The following is a 21,000-nucleotide window of genomic DNA, read 5'->3' on the forward strand; positions in this document are numbered from 1 at the left end:
ATTAATTCAAAGATCAGTTGATATCAAAAGATATTACTTGATAAATCAATCAAATTTATCAAGTAATATTCATATTATTTCGTTAACATGGATAAAATTATTAATTTTTTATTGTTTAACGTGTAGGAAAAAATTTTGTGGATTAAAAAATTTTAATGGATAGGATTATTAATTTTTTGTTATTCAATATATAGAAAGAAAAGATTGCATCGGAGAAAACAAATTATATAATTGAAAAAGCTGCTTTAAACGACTTTGTTTGAATTAATCGCTGATTAAATTATTCGGAATATGGTCGAAGTCGCTTTCAGGGTGATTTTGACCAAATTTCAATTAATTTAATTAGTGATTAGCTTATCGATACTCGTACTATTTTCTTAACATAAATACAATTATTAATTTTTATTGTTTAATATATAAAACAAATTGATTCGAGAACAATAAATTTTATAGTTAGAAATTTTGCTTTAAGCGATTCTACCAGTTGAATTAATCACCCTAATCACCGATTAAGTTAATACGAGTTTGGTCAAAGTCCGTCAGCAGCTTGAAATTTGTTCACCATTTTATTCTCTAACGGGATAAAATTTTGGGAGGATAAGAAAAAAGTGGACCTTTTTATACTTTTGAGATTCTTTAAGAACGGAAAAATTGTTTTATGAGCTCGCTTTATACAACAATAGAGATAAGAAATTATTATCCTACGGACTTACAAGATATTTTTTACAAGCACCCTTATGAGATTGTATGTGGAACGATATACTTGAGCACGGCAGCTTTCTATCAGCTGCAAAGAGACCGTATCGAGCTCGTAACGATCTACTAGTTACTATTGTTAAGCTCGTTATCACGTTTCAAATCCTTATTAGCAACTATAACGTCTTGTCACGAGTAAAATTCGCCGATCGCGATATTGGTCCGAGCGAATCTATTTTCGATGAAACTATTTAGCTTATAGCTCGGTGCGAGCTATTAACACGAGCCTTTCGAGAAGCGGATAACTCTGTGATAATGAAAGATGAACTGAAAATGGAAAATGTCAAATGTGTTAAGTGCATAGAGTGCGCTCTTTAACATTAATTAAGTTGATTAATCGACAGATATTTATTTTCGTAGCAATCATTAAAGTAATTAATTATTCAAAAGGCAAAAGTCTAAAAGATGTCTAAAATATGTTCCAAATATATAAATGTCTTCCTGACGTATTTTAGACTTTCGTGCTGTTTGGATAATCTGACACGTTTCTCTCTTTCTCTCTCTCTCTCTCTCTCTCTCTCTCTCTCTTTCTCTCTTAATCTGTTTGGTATAATAACGTGCATATACAAAAATATTCATAAAATGATATTTATGAGTTTGGCACTCAACACGTTCGAGACTTTCCGATTTGATCGGGGTAATACGATTCGTTGTTCTTGTGGCTATTCACAATAGTCCTTTAGAGCACGGATGATCTACGATCAATCCAATGATAACACCGATTCGACAGAGGATCTATTTCTCAATGGTAATTTCGGACCACCGAGATAGCTCAATGGATTGCCGAAAGTTCGTTGACCATCCGGCAAGAAGATAGGAGACGTATTGAAAGTTATCGGCTTGCCTGGTGCTAAAAGAAAATAGTCTTCGTAATTAACTCTGCCCGACTGGCAGATTTCTCTAAAAATTATACATACAAGTGTTTCATGACTATATTTAAAAAGCAATTGAAAATATATCTTTGGTTATTCCCTCAGTGATTAAATTAGCAAGATATAGTAAATGAAATAAAGAATAATTATATCTTGCAACTAGTTTTTATGAAAGAAATTAGGATAATGTAGGAAGTAGGAATGTTAAAATATTTTTCGGATTATTATGTGCAAGAATTAATAATCTACTTTCTTATGCAATATTGCATATATTATTAGAATCCTATCTAAAAAAAGGTTTCTTAAAACAAAGAATTGCTGAATTTCTTTGCATGTGTTACTGACCTAAGTAGTTTCCTTGCATCTTCGATCGTCTTCCAATGTCTCCGTCCGCGGGCGCCTAAATGAAGCGAAAGTTTACTTTAAAATACTCAATTCTCTCGCCGTATAGCAATGACAGAAACAATAGATTCATTCTGTTTTCTTCAATCTTTCTGGTTAGTGCGTATACGTAGCAAACACGCTTAGACACTTTGAAGGCTTGCCTCGTAGAACTGCAGACGTTTCTGCAGCTCAAAGCGTGCATGCGATGAAGTGAAAATGTTTCTCACGTGCCACGAATAAATGCCCGTTTCGACATCGGGCAATTCCGATTAATCGCTGTCTATGCACTCGTGCAGGTTTGCGATAAAAGGCTTCATCGATGTCTTCGTAGAGCATTCTTAAATCGACGATTAGTCTAACCTGGGAATGGCTGCGCCGGTTGTAATTTACATCAAGCATTGACATCGGTATATTCAGATTTCGATTCAAACGCGCGAAAATAATTTTATTTGTTGCAATACAAAAACATGACGATTACATTTCTTTGTAACATTTAAAACTAAACTTAGAATCTTTTGATTTTATTCTCTAGATTCCCTAAAAATACAGGAGATCAAAGAGATTCTTCAATTATATCCTTCGGATCTTTAATAAATTCCTTTCAAGTAATAAAAGAATTAAGTTATATCGTATTAGCATGCACATGCTTACCTAAAATTCGTTATAGAACTGATTCATATAAGTAACATGTAAAATACAACCTGCCGAATTGTTTGTTCATTCCCGGGTTAAAAGACTTCGTCGTGAGAAAAGGCGGCGAACTTGCGAAAAGAAGCTTGGCGGTGTAGGAGAGGCGTGAGAGATGGTTACAGCGATGCAACAAACTCGAGTTAATGGAAAAAAATCGTATATTTCCTCTGTCATTTCGTCTGTATATAACATGCTATAAAATGTATCTCAAGACTCACGGATTAATGTCTAAGATTTGCTAATTACTTCAGGAGAATATAAATCTTTTCGTCATTCCGAAAGGGATGCATCGTAACGATTCTATCGAGAGGAGAAGGTACATTTGAACACGCAATATATCTCTTTCGTTCGCCAGCTATGGTCTTGTGAACTGTTAATACAGTTTATGTATACAGTTTAATGAAACATTTAAAGAAAAACGGCAAAAATAAAAATGCAGAAATTGTCAGAAGTTGAAATCATAAAATGCAAAACGCTAACAACTCATTAATTAAAGTTACGGGATAATAAAATTTTTCGTATTAATTTCAATAGTGATAAAACATTTTTTGAGCTAAATTACAATCTATATATTTGTAGCTAAATTATAATCTTTTGTATGTACATATAATGGTTTATATTTTATCTGTAGCAGTACTGCGATTATTTTACGATTATATATAGTGCGTTTGTTTGTACTCAAATTCATAATAATATTATCCCAAGGAATTTCTTGTTAATTGCCAATGCATCCGAGGAAGTAGATTTAGATGTAACACACTATGTAAATAATAAATTGGATCTTGCGATTCAGAGAGGAATAAGAGCTGCGAAAGATGCAAGCTAAGATGCTGATTGTCGAGCTAACATTCGTATAGATTATTATCGACGTGCATGACACATCGTACCTCTATAATTCGCACGATGTTTCCGTTTCATCGGGTTTTAAAATGGAGTCTAACGGTATAACGCTCTCCTCAACATTAGACCAATCGCTGTGCTGAAAATATGTCTGATATATTTAAAGCCTGAGATACTGGATCTCGGATTATGGGTGATTCGCGATATATGCTTTGTGAATTTTATCGCATGATTTATTTTGTGTGATCGCCACCAAAAAGCACACAAAACGCCACACTTTGTACGATTGCACGAAGCAGCGAAATCAAACTAAACGCTCGGGTGTACACGTAAAAAATAAACTATAGAATTATTATACGTTACGTATTGAAAATAATATCACCATAAAAATACGTTTTTATTTAAAATATGTTTTTTTTTAGATTTAGAGAGGATATAACAATCGTGCCTCCGCTCGATGATTCAAATATAGATATACTTTCTGTCTCGCTGCCTGTATATCGCGAGGACGTAATAAACCAGCTGCTTGATAAAATATTCTCTACAAATTCGTAATAATTCATTCAGAATAATTTTTATAATATCTGAATAGTTAATTTTTTAGGTGTACACCGCGGCAATAACATAAATCTATGCTATAGTGACATTTTTTTAGTTAATTGCGTTGAATCAGATATAATCAGATATAATGATATCGTAAAAATACAAATGTTTTTAATCGATAAAATAATTCCTTTTTTATTTTTTTTTAAAATAATACTACTTGATTCTTTTTCTCTATCTCAAAGATATGGGTCTTCATCGTCTTATCTCAGTATATTCGTTGTAAATTTACTCTCAATGTTACTTTTATCTCGTTATCGTAAAGTTATTTTATAGGCACTAGAGTCTTAAAATAGTCTTTTGCTCGAGCTAAGTACGTATGGCTTCTTCTACAGCTAATCAATACTGGAAAAATACTGACGACGTGCTACGTAAGAAACACAAATAGGTGCTTGACTATACACGCTAACGTTACTTTACTCGAATGTCTTTTTCTCTCCGAATGTGGCTCTGAGCCAGACTTTGAATCAAATGTATATACTGATTTACGTGTAACTAACTCATAAAATTATGTAAGTAAAACATAGTTTGGGATAGGAAATTAGTGTTCACGCTGCAATGTAAACTATACGCGACAATTTCAAAGCAATACAAGCACTTTACCGAGCCTTCAACGATCGATTGTCATTTTTCATCATTAGAACAACGCGTTGTTGTGCCATTTCATTTTTAAATAGTGAACCTCTATTGTTCTCACGCGCAAAATGTGATTTTGAGCGGATAATTATGCGTGCTAGAGCTAGTTACGTATGGCTAAATGTTATTACAGGTGCCTAACTCACAAGTTTCTTATTTAAATAAATATCAGAAATTTTGAGTTAAGCATCTTTGACTGTTAGCCATGTTATATTTCAACCACACTCAGCGATCTTGCTACGCTCATACTGTTGCTAAATTGTGTCGTCTTAAAATTTACATATATACGTGATTGTCATTAGTGAACGATCGCTTCACGCGGTATTTACAATAGTCGAAACGCACGACTATTTTTGAACGTATATTAATTATTGTCGTAAGTCAGTTTAATCAATTGTTCGGAGCGCGATTCGCGGGCGCGACGCCGGCGTAGCCTCTGCCTCGAGACTGGAGACTCATTTCGTCACCATTGATCAACTTCACCGTGACCTTCTCGGGCCGAGCTGCTCCGCGTAGTTTTCGAAACTTGATCGGCGCGTTGAGGTCGAGACTCATCGGCCTCTTCGGCACGGCGCTCTTCGTGGTGTTATTTGCTCTCGGTATTATACGCTCGGTTTTGATCTCATTCAACCCCGTCACGGAAAAGTTCGTCTCGAGGAGGGCCTGCGTTTCGTCGGGGTCCAATTCGTCAGTCAAGGAACCTCTCCTCGCCGTCTTGTCTCTTACCGGCATAACGAGAAGCTCGCCATCTTGATCATTACTCGCGTCCTTTTGTTCCTCTTGTTGATATTCCTGCGGTTGTTCTTTGTTCTCGTCTGCCTCCGGCTCCTGGGTGTCCTCTTCCTCTTCTTCCTCCTCCTCTTCTTCCTCGCGTTCTTCCAATTCGGGTTCCTCTCTTAGATCTTCCATTGACTGTCGGAGAAAAATAAAATGCTCAATGATTTCTTGAATTGTGACGACACAGAAAATATTATGCTACGTTTATTGGGCATTGCGAAGAAAGCGTGGATTTGTGAACGTATGGAAAAAATCTTATTTGAGAAATTAGATTGAAAAAATGATCATGGAAATTATTTATGTTATCTCGATGTAGTAGATTGTGTACCGGTATTCATAATCGGTTCTTATATTTAAGACCATCTTAAGTACAATCTTAAGATGTTATTAACCAATCACAGAGCCGTATTAGCATCTTAAGATATTACTTAAGACGATCTTGAAATAAGATCTGATTATGTTTCTTCCTAATGCAATATGTCGACAGATTTAGTGAATTGTGAATATAGTGCGAAGTCAGATGCAGAAACGATATCCTTTAAAGAAAAAGCGATTCAGTCAGTTTATTTTTCTTTTTGCATTCAATGTATTTGTCATAAGAATGCGTCATAATGTGGATGAATGCAAATATACAATAAGTCAACAATTTCGACAAATGCATGCAAAGCTCTTTTGCAAGCCTGACCAAGCCAAATATGCATTTTTTTTTACAAAAAAGAAAAAATCTTTACGAATGGGTTCGGTTTCACAGGTTTAATGACGATGCCTGTATTTACCCCTAGGAGCTCCTTTTTCTCTGGTTCTTCGTCTGCTGCAATGTATATAAAAATACAAGTATTAAATTTTGATAATAAAGCAAAATTTTGTGAAAAACGATACATATATCAGGCATTTTTACACATCTTTATATTATTTATTTTCAAGAACATTTAAATAAAGACTTACTGTTTTTCTTTTCGATAAACTCCAATATTGAAACTCCAATATGATGAATAGTGTTTCAAATATTTAAGAGATGAGGTAGAACTGAGTTTGAATTTTTACTGTCAGATTTTATTTGTTAAGAAATCGGAAGGAGAAAAAAAATGTTCTTAGTACCAATTTTTTCCGATATTTTCTACGAATTGAAACAGATTAGAGTACCTTTAATGTGAACTTTCTTATCGTTCATTAAGTCCTTGGGTTCCGCATTCGGCAGTGGTTTGTATTCTTTGGCATTGGGCACTTTCGCGTGAGTTCCATTCGGCCTCTTGTCGTCGTCCATCACGTTCTTGAAACCGACCGCTTTCACGCCGCTCGGGGTGACCAGGGGTTCTGTGTACTGCTGCGATTGCCACCTCTGCGAGCCGGAAGGGCTGGCCGCACCCGAGGCCGCGTCGCGACGTCGTTGACGATCCTTGCGTGCGCTTCGCCATACCTCGTAAATACACCCGAGCACCGCGGCCACGAAGACGCAACACAGGGCTATGAAGATGTACGTTCCTGCACCCTGCTCCTCCTGGGTGGCGTTTGAATACTGCGATTTGTACAGGATTCTTTCCGGTGGATCCTCGACCCATGCTTTGTCGCGCCCCTTTAAGATATTTTGTAACTTAAAATGTATTGGCTTTTTGTACCGAATGAACATTTGTTTATGATATGTTGGTGTTAGGCTATTGTAAGCAATATTAAAGAAAATATTTTATGAGAGCTCATATAGTTTTAGTTCGGATGTGAAAGAGTATAATAATTTCATATTTTAAAATATATCAGTTGAGAAACAAAGATTATTTAACAATTTATCATCGTTTAAAGATTGCAAATTGTTTCAAATCCATAAAACACGTAAATTTGCCACATTACGTTCTTTGATACGTAAGATAATAGATGCAAAATTAATGTGAAACTGGTTTTTGTTTAATGAAGTATTTAATTTCTGAGTTTCTCACCACGCTATCGTTCTTGGGCGGTTCAAGACCACCTGGTTGAACATGGAAGACCGCACATTGGGCGCTTCTAACGCCGGCGGGTATCGTTGCCCGCACAGTCTCGCTGCCCTGTTTCGTAAAGAGCATGTATTCCTCTAGCGGTTTCATATCGGCACCTCCATTGATTGATATCACGACGTCTAAAAGAAACGTATAATTTGCAATTTGTTTTGACCATGTTTGTTTTGTCTAACATAAGAGAGACATAAATGATGCTAAGGGACACAAATTTAGCAACAGACATTGAGAGATTCAAGAGAAAACTTACTGCTGAGGCAGCCGGTGTATCCCTTGTAAGCGATAAATCGCGAATCGGTGGTGTTCAATCCGCCAAGCTGTATCTCCGTGGCGCCCGGAGGTTCGTCCTCGTCTGGTATCGGTATTCTTGGAATTGACAGCAATACGACGGGCTCACGGTCGATCTAAAATTATATACAAATTATAAAATACGATATTTCATAATACATGGGAAAAAAAACCAAAAGAAATGATAACTAACTAAGAGGGTGGTCGTGTTGTTATCGCGAACATAGTAAACGCTGTGACGTGCACCGTTCAGGAAATTCCGATCGCTCAGGCGCACTCCAGCCGCCAAGCCCTCCCGGTCCTCTTCGAAGATGAGCTGTCCCTCGGACGTCAAGGCCACCAACAAGTAGTAGCTCCTTCTGGAAAAAAGTTCTTCGAAAAACATCCAGGACTCCAGGCGTCGGTGACTGGTGTCGGAACGGTCGAGTATTACACGGGGATTAAAGAAAATATTAAGATCGATGCTTTACTTGTTGTCGGTCTGTACTAGCAGCAACGCGGTGGTACGCTGTCGCAGTTCGTTCGTTGAGAATGCCAGCTGTACTTTCACCTGGTTCACTTCGCCCTCGAGTTCGAATTCGCGCTGAAGTACACTTTCTCCGCTGAAATCGGCGCCCTTTTCTATGTGAAAAAAACAATTTTATGCAGAAATTTTATTTTTTATTTTAATTTATATTTTTGCATTTAGCTCCAACTTAAAAGGTACATTTTTTAACACAACATATAATGACAGATAAGCTTACCGTCGGCACAATGTTCGCCAAAGTAGGACGTCAGTTCGCAATTACAGGAAGATTCCTGCCTGCCGAAATCCTCCGTGCAAATTCCTAAATTTTTACATGGCATCGCGTCGCACTTCATTTGACAATTCGGCAGAACGCCTTTACTCCCTTCATGATTCGCTTCACTAGCTAAGCTCGGTAGATCGACGAGATATTTGCCGATCATGAGTCCTCGCAAGCAGCCAATGTAACCTTTAATTAAAGCGCCTTCTTTTCCGACTCTGAGCAGATTGTCAGGATCGAATCCTCCTAAATTCACCTAAATGAATGATAAATATTTATTAATTTATTTAGATATGTATGCATCTTTGCTTGTATATATTCACTGACTATTATATATATTATACATTAAAGAACAATCCAAGAAGTCATTCTCATTATAATTGTGTTTTATAATATCCTAAAAAGATGTCATAATTTTTTAAAGCTGCTTAGATATCTTTTGAATATTTTTCAGACTTATTTGACATTTTAGTTTAAAACAAAAAATCAGTATCTATAATATCTATCGATCAATATCAGTATTTAAAGACCCACTTGGAAATAATCGGTAGGAGGTGCTGGCGGCCGCTGTGGTGCAAGAACTTCTTTCTCCGGATTCGTCCAAGGTTTATTCGAATACGTGTCTAGGAGTATCGGTGTTGCATTCAATGTGACGTTATATTCGTTCACGTACAATGTGGTCCAATTCTCGCCTCGAATTATAGCGATCTGCACGGAGATTCCCGTGTTAACATCTGGAAAAAGAAAAAACAGATTATTTCTCTGTAGCTTCTAATACGCACGTCGCATATATTGATTTGCATGCAATGTGAAAGGATTTTAAATTACTTGGATTTTCCACGGTGATATTCTTGATCTCGTTGCCAGCGTTGAAGAGGTATACTATATTAGTGCCGTTTGAGATGTAGAGGTGTACGAAATTGTTCAAGTGATCGTTCGCATAAAGTATCAGAGAATGGGTATCGTAAGTTCTTAAATTAATTAAAATATTTTCCAGCAGCATGCTTTTCAGCTGCAACCTTTCCTCATTGTCATCCGATCCGAAGTAGTTCTTCTTTAAGAAAGCTCCCGGTGAGGTGAACGTCAGAGCTTTGTTGTTGATATCTGGATTCGGGAATATCATTTTAATACTTAGCACTCAAATTGAATAATACATTTCAAATTGGCCTTAAATTAATATTAAAAAAAGTGGAAAACTATGGAAAGCCTTAGAAGTATATGTATAATCTCATTTATAATTTAAAAATAAATTTAAGATATATTTTAAAAAATATTTAAAAATAATTTCTTCAAGTAATCGAGTAAAATTACTTACTCGTCTCGCAATAAGTGCCTAAGTGTGCCCATCGATTTTCACACACGCATTCGAAATTACTCCACAACTCGACACATCTAGCACCGTTCTGACACTTATTAGGTTGGCACGAAGGCTTGCAGTCTTTAATGATCTCCGATAGATGTACCGACATATAACTATGGATGTCTAATATTTCTCCGTTGACAACGAGACCGCGAAAACAGCCGATGAGACCTTGTCGAACGGAAGAAGTCTTCAAATGCTCTCTAAAAATCAAAGGATGATTCGAATGAAGAGTTAACGCGCGAAATCGAATAAAAATCATTATTTATTATAATAAATAAATTAATTGTGACAATTAATTATCAATTTATGAAGTTACTCACGCAGTGGCACCGCCGATGAACATGGAACCTTCGAAAGGCCCAAACTCCTCTTCGGGATACAAATTCACCATTCGAAAATCAGTGTTGATCATAAATCTCACATGATAGTCGTTGTAGTCGATCCAAATTTTTTGCCACTCGCCATTATTCAGTTTTCGTCGGCTTTCCACTTGCAATTCGCGATTGGTACCGGTATTCAGGGTGAAATTAAAGGTCAATCGATATTCCGACGTTAGAGCGACCATGAAAGAGGGATAGTTACTCCGGATCGGCGGTTGATACAGAAGAATAGCTTTCTCGCCTGTCGTTCGGAAGCTGAAGGCTATATCACCCTTCCTCCAACCAGGCACTTCGATATACGATTGCGATGTCGTGAACGTTACCACGTATTTCTGTGTATCTAGAAATCATCATTAATCGCACAAACGTGATGTTGCTTTCAAAAATGTTTTGTAGATATTATTCGTGATTGTTCACGTGATAGTATTTATCGCAAATAATTGCTTTAAAAGTCTTATTTTTATTGCTTAATTACTTCGAAGAAGTAAAATTATATTAGTTAAATAGGAGACATATAGCTTGTATCTGCAAGTCAATATGTATTTGCATACTTGTTTCAACACATTCCAATGGCCCTAAAGTGATACGTCCTCGAGCATCTTCCTCGAGATCTCTCTGCTGCAAGAATACCATTCCGGTGATGCCTAAGGAATCAGGTGTTTCGTAGTATCCCTCATCTGACAGCCACTTTCCGGCATTTCCCGCAGACACGTCGCAATTACAGCTCAAGTTAGAATTCACGCATGTTCTGTTCACTAAAGTAAAATTAATAAATAACAACCTTCGCGAGACAACGGCGATTAAGCCTTTGCAAATGCAGATGTTTTAAAATTTATTTTTACAAGTCGCATTAGAAATTTATTTAAGAAACTCACTTCCACAAGGACAGGATCCGCGATTGACGTTTCCGATGTAATCGACGGTGGTACCTTTGGAGCCTAAGAACCATGTGGCACTGTGCAGCTCCAAGGGTGCCTTGTAACAATCGTATTTTACATATTGGCTACAATAAAGCGAGTGCGAGATCAGCTCCTGAAGCATCTCGGCGGTGAACTGCCTATACTTGATGCTGAAGGAGAAATCGCTCTCGATAATAGATCTGACGTCTATTTGGGAGGGTAAATTGTGCTCGACGATCGTTTTAGTCGAATCTTCGATCGATTGGAATTCGCATTTTACCAAGGCGGGCGGAAATCGACCGTTGCCATCGATGTCGATTTTATAAACGTCATCTTGCGTGTATCCCAGAAGAGCCAATTCTTCACAAGTCTTTCTGTATTGTGCTAAAAAACGAAATAATGAAATTATTTTAATTTCTTCATTTTTTTATTTTCTGTATAGCTTATAATAAAATTGTTATATAATAAGAAAACTATTTACATTAAAGTTATCTACTTTTAGAAAGAACAGGATTTTTATTATTATAATTTTAAATGCCTTTAATTTAAAGTTCTGAATTAGTTTATTATATTGATATTGTTGAATTAATTATTATTTATCATAATTTGTTTTACCAAAGTGGCAGTTTTTCCCGATATATCCGGTGTCTGTGCAATCGCACTTGATCCTATCTTCTTTGACCGAGCATTTACCGCCATGTTCGCAAGTGTTCGGCCTCTTGCACGGATCCACGAATTGACAATTGTCTAAAGCAACTTCTCCGACTACTCTCTCGGTGTTAATTACGTATCTAGGTTCGATTCTTTCACCGTTCACTCGTATCTCGCGCATACACCCTACTAGACCTAAATTGTTGATATAAGAATTCTTTCTTGTTAAGTGTGTATGTAAATTTTTAATCTTTCAAATTTAATACTAGGTTTACGTACCCGCGTTACTTTTGCCACTTCCTATAATGACTTTATCGCCCAACTCAAACGTCATAGCGAAGAGCTTGTTCTGCTTATTCCTGTAATCGAGGAGGATGTTGAGTTCGCCCTTTGTGTAATTAAGCTCGACCGCGTGCCAAGAAGTGTTGTAAGGCGGAAACTTCACCGAAGTTGATACCGTGATGTTCTCCGTTATGACTGGTACCAATTGGAAACGAATTTCATCATTGACTTGACGTAACTATAAACATATAGAAAAAATATTAATTATTAACAGAGATTGAGAATATGAAAAAAAGAAAAATATATAGGACGGTATTGTAATCATACCTCCCAGTAACCAACACCGCGGTGGCTCTTTACATCTCCCGAAGCGACGATCGCGATTGGCTTTGAGCTTTTAAAGTCGAAGTTTAACTTCAACGAGTCGGTTCGCTCGATCGGCCACCAGATATGACTTCCCGGGAAAGGATACGTGATCGGGATGACTTCGACATCGGCTTCGTAATATTCTGGCTCCAGCACACCGATGTAGTGCACCATTGGGTTGGAGCGCTTCAATTCGTATATAATCGACTTGTCGTTGAAGAACACATACTTCAAGGAACCTGGAAAAATAGAAAATTGTATTAATTAATAGGATAGGATTGTCTAATAATTAGGCGATCGATTTTATCAAACCTGCAAAATTATTGTGCGACAGAAGACCCTTCTTCTTGTGAAGCTCCGGACCACCACCGATGTATATCTCCGGATCGATGATCATATTCCAATTTTCTCCCGGTACTTCTAGTACTTTCACCTCGTCGTCTAAGCTGACGAAAACGGAGGATCCGTTATGGAATATGATCAAGTTGTTCCAATGGTCAGACGTTACATAATCGCCCAACTTGGTGGAGATTTTCGAGTTATGCCCGAAATCAAGTTCAACGTGGACCGATCCATTTATAATGGAAGCTGCAATGTAATGCGGCGTGTCGTCGATTTCACCGGAAGCGTAGAACAGGGCGGAGTTGTCCCATTTTGTCTGAAATTTATAGATTTTTTATTAAAAACCAGATACGCGAATTTTTGGCTAATATTATGTTTTTAATTGTGACATAATAATTTTAATTTTGTGCTCTTTTTCGCGGGAAAAGCATTCAGTACACTGAGAAAAAAATGTTATTAACTTGACTAAAATTTTCAACTAATCATTATTTTTTTAATTGAAATATTTATGTATTTAATTAAATACGACATATTAAATCTAACATGACGTAATTTGACTCAAATACTTAAATATTTCAATTAAAGAAATAATAATCAGTTGAAAATTTTAGTCAAGTTAAAATTTTTTTTTTCAGTGTAACAATAATCGTATATTCAGCGTTCGACAAATTTTATTGTGTTCACACAATGACCCACTACGTTACAATTTGAGAAGTGGAACTCGACACTCTCTCTCGAAGAGTTTCCACGGTGAATTTTTCGTCATAGAGGGTGGCGCATGAAAGCAGCTGCTCGTGAAAATACATAATGCGCCCCTCTCGACTCCGACAAAGAGGTATAGCGTCTCGCTATAATGAATCAATGAGCCCGCGACAAGGGAAAGGAACACGGTCCCATTACAATAAGCGCCCGTGGTCAAATACCTTAAAAGCGAGGCTGATCCTGTTGACAGACGAGTGAACACGATCCTTCCAATCGTACACGCGAAAGGACACGTACGAGGAGCCTCTCAGCGTTAGTATAGTCGCGGCTGAAAAATGATGTTACATTTCAAACTCCATTAGTCTCGTATTGGGATATCCGGACCCTTTTAGACGCTTATAAAAGCCCTATCTCTCTTCTCCGGCTAATACAATTTATATAGTATATTTATCGTTTCTATATGTGATTGGCTATTCCTTTAATAATAGCTAAGAAAGTCTCGAATTAAATCTTATAGGAAAATAAACGATTAATTATTTGAAACATAAACAATAATATTTTAGTAAAGATAATTTGTATTAAACTCAATTACTTTACGTACTGTACACATCGCAACGTTCACCCTCGTAATTCGTTCCGAAACAATCACATGTCAGACTATTGTAGTGATTCACACATTGATCGGGGACGAAGCACAAGTTTTCTCGTGTTCTGCACCTAAATTGAAATTGAAGATTCGCATCACATCGAATTACTTCACGCACGTTCTCTTTTTTTCTTTTAAGGAGAAGACATACTTATCGATACATCCTTCCTTAACATTCTCGTGCTTGGTCGCGATTAGTGGGAGAATAGGTAGCAGATCGCTGGCGGATTTTCCGGAACTCAGAACCATATCCCTGATACAGCCGACGAAGGATTCTATTATGTACTTCACTCCGTGTAATCGTTCTTCGGAACTCAGTCCTGTCAAATCGGAAATAAAGCGATAAAGATGCGAAAAGATTTCCATTTGAAGGCGGTCTCTCGAAAGAAGGCTTTTCTCACCTCCAATAAGAACGACCGAGGCCAGTTCCTCGGATACTCCGTAATTAACGATGCGTTCTAAAACTTTTAGAGTAGTTTCGGCCTGCTTATCGTCGACTCTGGCAATCAACTTTGCCCCGTGCACGTCGATCCTCACGAGAACGCTATGCCATTGGTCTCTGTTCAGCCCTTGGCCGACTGTTAAACTAGTCGACTGTTTGCCGAATACATGAACAACTTTCAGCTGACCTTTTTCTACTATCACATAAAGGGCGTAAGGGTCGAGACTTTCTGGGCGATCTTTGACACTGTGATAAACTAGCAAACCGTGTGGAAGCTTGGTGCGGAACTTGAAGGATATCTCGCGACATAATCTGTGATATATCAAATAATATGTGTAAAACATTTTTTCTTTATGTCATTAAAATAACATAAAATAATTATAATATATCTATAAGACATTAAAATATTAAATTAATAAATGCATCAAATGATATATCGTAATGTATTTTACTTCACAAATTGAAATATTCAACTGTTCAAGATTAATAGATAATTCAGATTGCTCACCTTAATTGGAAGGTTTTGATGCCAGGGCCATCAAGCTGGATAAAAGTATTGCTTTGTGCGAACATAAACGTTTTCTCGTGACCAGATTCCATAAAAGTTAATTCCTTCGGTAAAAATACATGATAGAAGTAATTTTCCTCATTTGCGTAAAACATAACGTATTTATATCAAGTGACGACATTTGTACCTTTTTTCGTAGGTGCTTTGGTACCGGTGGTTTCGTCGGTTTCGGAGGTCTAAAGGTCGGTCGTGGAGTGCTAGTGGTTGTCGAAGGTGGAGTGCTCATTGTTGTAGTGCTTGTTGCCACAAATACATTGCCCTTTGTTACAAGATAAGGCGGTAGCGTATCTAAAAATAGTTAATAAATCTGTACCAACTTTCCCAATTTTTATTAAATATGATCTACGAGGATTTTTATACAAAAATGTGTCTGATCTGTCTTAATTAACAAACAGATATGCAGATAATTTATAAAAAGATTTATATATTCCCAAACGTGGTCTTATTTCCGCAAGTTTAATTTTTTTTAAATTAATTTTTACCATTCTGTCATATTACTGTATTTTTTTCAATCATGCAAATATATATTTAATTATTCTGATTCTTTTAGATTTTATATCTTTCTTCTTTTACGCTAATTGATTAATAATTATATTTAATAAACTTCTGAGGAAATATCTTACGATCGGCACCACCGACGCAATAATGCAGGCACTCCGCTTCCGAGTTAAACCGATTTTCATTTCCCATACAACCGCCGTAAGGGAAAGTTCGGCATTTTCCTTCGGTCTTGTTGAAGCTCCATTTGTGAACGTAGTGGTTGCAGGGTCCCCGATCTGTCTTGAGAAGACATCTGTCAGGCAGAATCCTTTTGGTCGTAGTAAGTTCTTCCATTTCTTCGACCGTATCCGTTTTTGGCGAATCCGTCTGATTCGCCGGGATCTTTGCGATTACGTTGAGCAAAACAAGGATCCCGAGGATCCTCTTGTCGCGGTAGATCATCGTTCCTCATTCGCTGAAAGAGCAATTTAATTCATCGTTCCTCATTCGCTGAAAGAGCAATTCAATTTCCTAAAAGATTTTCGCAAATATAGATCCTTGTGTGATTTAAATTAATTATCGCGTTGCATTTTTAATAGCATACATACATACATATACTATTTTGATTTGATATGGATACGCAGAGGTATTGGTATTCTTATAGTATTAATAAATAATTGAATATATGAAGTATTTAATTATATTAGTTTAATTATATTAGCGACACGCGCATATTTATTAACAATTCTCCATGACGTGTCAATGAATCACGCGTTGCCTAATTGTTATAACTCGATGAATCGGTCTAACTAAATTTGCAACGTATGGTATTGAATTCAAGAACATGTACAATCATATTTTTACGTATATATTCGATATATAGTTATATGAAAATGTTTTAATAGTATTTGATACGCAAAATTTGAATACAAAATTAAAAAATAAAACCAATTATCTCGTATTTAAATGTTCGGGAACGCATTGCTTCTTTACAGTAGCAAAAATATGTAAAACTCTTCGTCCTGTTTATGCTATGTCTTCTCCTTGCTTAAAGCAATCGATTAAGTCGGGAGCGGCACGGACCGATTAGGATCAAGTCTGACGCGTTTTCATGCACGAGAGCTGTTCGCTTACCGCGCGCTTTTACGATTCAGGCCACGTGGACACCCACGCTCCCTTCCATAAAGCGCTTAAAACCGCTCGTCTTTCCGGTGCGTCTCGGTTAAGACTACCTCAACACCAGCCTGGCAGATGCAATTTTACGATTGCAGTTGCCGCTTTCGAATTTACGACTTCCCCTCGCGACGCAGGTATTAGATCGGGGAGGAGCCCGTATGAATGATGCAACGAATAGTACATCCGACGCGACCGGTTAAGCCGTCGCTACCGTTTCGATACAATCTTTCATTTTTCTTCTCCTAAAGAGTATCTCTTTCCATTATATATTGCATCTAACCCATGCAGACCAGTCAAAGTGCACCGTTGCGCCACGAACCCTCGGTGGACCGCCGCCCGGTGTATGCAACGCGATACGTCGAACCCGATGTATGCCTTTGATAATAAGGCGCATTAGCATACGCGAGACAAAATAAAGCGTTAACTTAGACATAATACGTTACGATGCGTAATCTGACCGCAGACATCGCCCGTTTCCTCGAACACCCTCTCGGAGAGTATCGTAAACTCTTGCAATTATCTCTTTCACCGGGTCAATTGGGTTTGATCTGCGAAAGAAAGACGACACGCGTCGCGCTCGTCCGGCATGAATAATCGCCGACCGGCCCTTGTACTTCCTGTCGGATTTGCTTTTTTAATGGGTCTCCTCGGGAACGCGTACGCGAGCGCGAACCTTGGCGAACAGAGAACGCTCTTCGTTCTACGAGCGCCTTCGCTCGCGCACCGTTGCGTCCGTCGCGAAATTGCCTCTAGTCGTCGCAATTTATCGAGCCAGTAAATAGCCGCATCTCCGGACTCGAACTTCGACGACCGTCGGAGCGAGACACATGCAATGACCTTGACGAATAACGAGGACCATAGGAAAAGAGCCTTACGGCTGCACCGCACACGACAATTGTGAGATCAAGAAAGAGATTGTTCTTCATTCGTTTTATCTTGATCGTAACATCCTCATCGTAATGGTCAATGCCGAGTTTCTCTCATTCGCTCTCTCTCTCTCTCTCTCTCTCTCTCTCTCTCTCACGGTGTCTGTATGCGCTTCGCGCAACGCCCCAGTTAATTAGAAGACCTATCATACGTCATCTGAAATTTCACGCCACGGCAAAGAATCTCGTGCTCATGACCACGAAGACGTCGCCGACTCGCGACAGCATCTGATACGGACGCTTTCGATCACGCACAGTTCTTGCAGTTTTCTTCTGCAGAACATAGATATACTCGAAAGTATCCAATGTCCAAGATAAATGAGCGACATTAATTTATGGCAATATCCTTTTTTTCAGAGATGTATATTTTTACGAGATTCATAGATGAGATTTTTATTCAGAGAAGCAACATATGGAATCTTTGAAAAGAATATATATACCTCGTAACAAACATTTTAGAATATATAAATGACATTGAAACAGTTTAATCTAATTAATTTAATCGTTTAATTTTTGATTTATTATTTATTAGAGACGAACAAAAATCAATCTGTTTTTCTACACGATTTGTGAAATATTATTCCTAAAGAACACATAGTCTTTTAAACTCTCTGTATGGTTCGTAATACTGATTTAGTTAAAAAAAGTATCACAGAGATTATAGTGTCGACAATTATTCTTCATTTGTATTAGAATTTTTTAATACTTAATGGAGGAACAATAAACGTTTCGCGCGATAAGTTTAGTGAAATTCAACATTTTTCAATCTAATTCTGCCTATTTTTTTCTAGATATTTTGGAATTAAGATCTAGATTAGGTAGAGTATATTAAGTATATTAAGATAATAAATTATGAGAATTCTCTCTGATTATAGATACTACGTACTTTGTTGTTAGGATCAATGTCACTATGGTAATCTTATCTAAATGCTATTAATATCAATATTCATATTAATCGTATTGACAAACGTAATGTGTTCTTTGCATATGATGTTTGGTTGGTAATTTATCTTCGATTACTAGGACGTTATAGTATTTAGTCAGTTTACTACATAAATTTGTGTTTAATCAACCTCTATATTTACCATTGTGCTAAGCTAGCATGGATCCAATTAATCATCTTTACCTTTCTAGTTTATACCGTGCAAAAAAAAACTGGTACAATAATTAGAGGAAGATTTTGAAATTGGAGAAATTTAGGGAATGCATAGTAAGGAAAGAGCTTCAATATTAATTCATTAATTTATTAATTTTGAAATTGGGGAAATTTAGGGAATGCCTAGTAAGGAAAGAGATAGATCAGCTTCAATATTAATTCAGCGCAATGGTTCTAAAATTTCGAAGGCTGTATAGAAGAAATTATTAATAATTATCGATGCCAATTTTCCCTAAAATGTGATTTCTCATCGAAATGACCCTGAAACGTCATCATCCTCGCCTGTGACGCGGGGTAATCGCCGAACTCCAAGCGGTACCCGTTTATCCGAGCTTTTTAAACTCTAGCGGGCTTTGCGCCGTGCGAACACACGAATCTGCGTACCTTCGTTCGCCGTGGTCCAGATGAGATCGCGGCTCTCGTACAGGCCGCGGGGCAGGATGTGACGTCAGAAGGCCCCCGCCGAGCTGAGCACCGTCCAACGGACGGCGGCTACGAGTCAATTGTCTTCTTTCACACTGACACACTGGCCAAATCCCCGCATCGACACGGCCGATCACAAGTATTCGCACGCACGCACACCGGTGCACATACCGCGCGCACACACACTCGAGGTCCGCGCCTCCTCCTCCTCCTCCTCCTCCTTCTCCTCCTTCTCCTCCTCCTCCTCCTCCTCCTCTTCCTCCTCCTTCTCCTCCTCCTCCTCCTCCTTCTCCACCTCCTCCACCTCCTCCACCACCTCCTTCTCTTTGTCCTCTTCCTCCTCCGGACTCCTGTTACTGCTGCTGCCGCTGCTGTTGCTTGTAGCAGCAAGTAGACACTAATTTATTAATGCCACTCCGACCACTATACTCTCCGTTACTCATCACGGTTTATTGACTTTCATTGCGATCTCGTCTCGCGCGCCACACTCTAACGTTTCTTCGCTCTTTTCCTCCCCATACGACGATCAGCCTTCCGTCGCGCGACCCAACTCGTTCCCTTTTCCCTTTTCGCGCCTGCGAGTCCCGCGCGGTTATACGAGCACTCGTTCGGTCGTTGATCATTCGCCGATCGATGTCGACTGTTCTTTTCCGCGAAACGTTATTTTTTTCCTAGCCGCTTCTTGAACTTTTCTCAAAGGGGACGTTTTCTACAGCGATCTCATTTAGAAGCGAGTGCGATCTTCTAAATGAACATCCTGAAATCGAATCGATATTGCATTAGCGAAATGACATAAGTAATCGTTGTCGTGATTTCTCAGCGTTTATTTCTGATTATACTGGTACTAAATAAAAATTTTTTACGAGTATAGGTTTTAAGTGAACTTTTCCACCGGATGGGCTCGGTTCTTCCGATAACGGTAAATAGAAATTTTTTTACGGGTAGTTTTTTACGGAAGCCTTCCGGCGATCAGTATCGCATGCAGTTTTCACAGGGTGGTCTCGGGGCAGCGCGTGCTTTCCGATGTGAGAAAGGGGTCGTTGAGTCGAATCAATAGGGTGTGTATTATGGGGCAAATAATAGCACATGTGCATTTATAAACGACGCGTGACGGGCCGTGTACACGGGCAACGAGTTATTATCGATATCATCGTATTACAATTCTATTTCTATTATGGAAGGCGTCCCACCGTATTATATTTCGAGAACGCGACTCTTTATACTTTTGTTCAGATATGTGCGTTTCTAAATAGAGTTGGAATGTCCCGGTTTTCCATTCAGATCCATGGGTATTATTCTAAAGATGAAGGGAAAATTCTCGCTTAGAGAATGTAGGATCATCTTCGTTGATGACCTATAATACTTTCCGTTTTGCAACCCTTGATATTCGCGGCCTAGCGTGTTTACCGGGGCCGCTCCTCTTTCTCTCTCTTTCTCTCCGATTGTTGGAAGATCGATATATCGAGCAAAACCGACGACTGGGTCATCATAACGTTCGCGTTTTTGGTTCGCAGTAATGTTTTGTAAAAAGTACAAAAAAACAAAAAAAAACCACTTCGAGTGTGTCGGAAAAATGTCATGT

General features: G+C 38.1%; 2 protein-coding genes across 10 annotated transcripts in view; one reads left to right on the forward strand and one right to left on the reverse strand.

The window, feature by feature from the left end:
- LOC112457172 overlaps window positions 1-21,000 on the forward strand; it is a 114,362-nt gene that overhangs the window by 1,148 nt on the left and 92,214 nt on the right. The gene's annotated exons all lie outside the window — the stretch shown is intronic.
- LOC112457170 lies at window positions 633-19,631 on the reverse strand. Of its 9 annotated transcripts, XR_003041066.1 has the most exons (29): window positions 19,380-19,631; window positions 15,881-16,212; window positions 15,385-15,545; window positions 15,198-15,301; window positions 14,649-15,001; window positions 14,399-14,567; window positions 14,203-14,318; window positions 13,823-13,929; window positions 12,870-13,215; window positions 12,519-12,796; window positions 12,189-12,429; window positions 11,874-12,104; window positions 11,235-11,642; window positions 10,911-11,114; window positions 10,300-10,699; window positions 9,932-10,179; window positions 9,445-9,720; window positions 9,151-9,350; window positions 8,575-8,872; window positions 8,302-8,452; window positions 8,025-8,190; window positions 7,794-7,947; window positions 7,487-7,665; window positions 6,702-7,131; window positions 6,290-6,369; window positions 5,508-5,693; window positions 3,590-3,681; window positions 1,974-2,028; window positions 1,573-1,606 (listed from the first exon to the last, which is right to left on the reverse strand). XR_003041066.1 is itself a non-coding variant. In XM_025020085.1 (28 exons), exons 2-28 carry the CDS (start codon window positions 16,197-16,199, stop codon window positions 1,458-1,460), a joined length of 6,009 nt encoding a protein of 2,002 aa, XP_024875853.1. In that variant the 5' UTR covers window positions 16,200-16,212; window positions 19,380-19,631; the 3' UTR covers window positions 633-1,457. The 9 variants fall into 9 exon arrangements, 8 of the variants coding, with proteins under 8 accessions (XP_024875853.1, XP_024875854.1, XP_024875849.1 ...); XM_025020085.1 differs by lacking the exon at window positions 3,590-3,681 and having other exon boundaries at window positions 633-1,606; XM_025020086.1 differs by lacking the exons at window positions 1,573-1,606; window positions 1,974-2,028 and having other exon boundaries at window positions 3,264-3,681.

This window comes from Temnothorax curvispinosus, unplaced genomic scaffold (assembly GCF_003070985.1).
Source record: "Temnothorax curvispinosus isolate PA1 unplaced genomic scaffold, ASM307098v1 QBEX01007563.1, whole genome shotgun sequence".
NCBI classification, from domain to species: Eukaryota; Metazoa; Arthropoda; class Insecta; order Hymenoptera; family Formicidae; genus Temnothorax; species Temnothorax curvispinosus.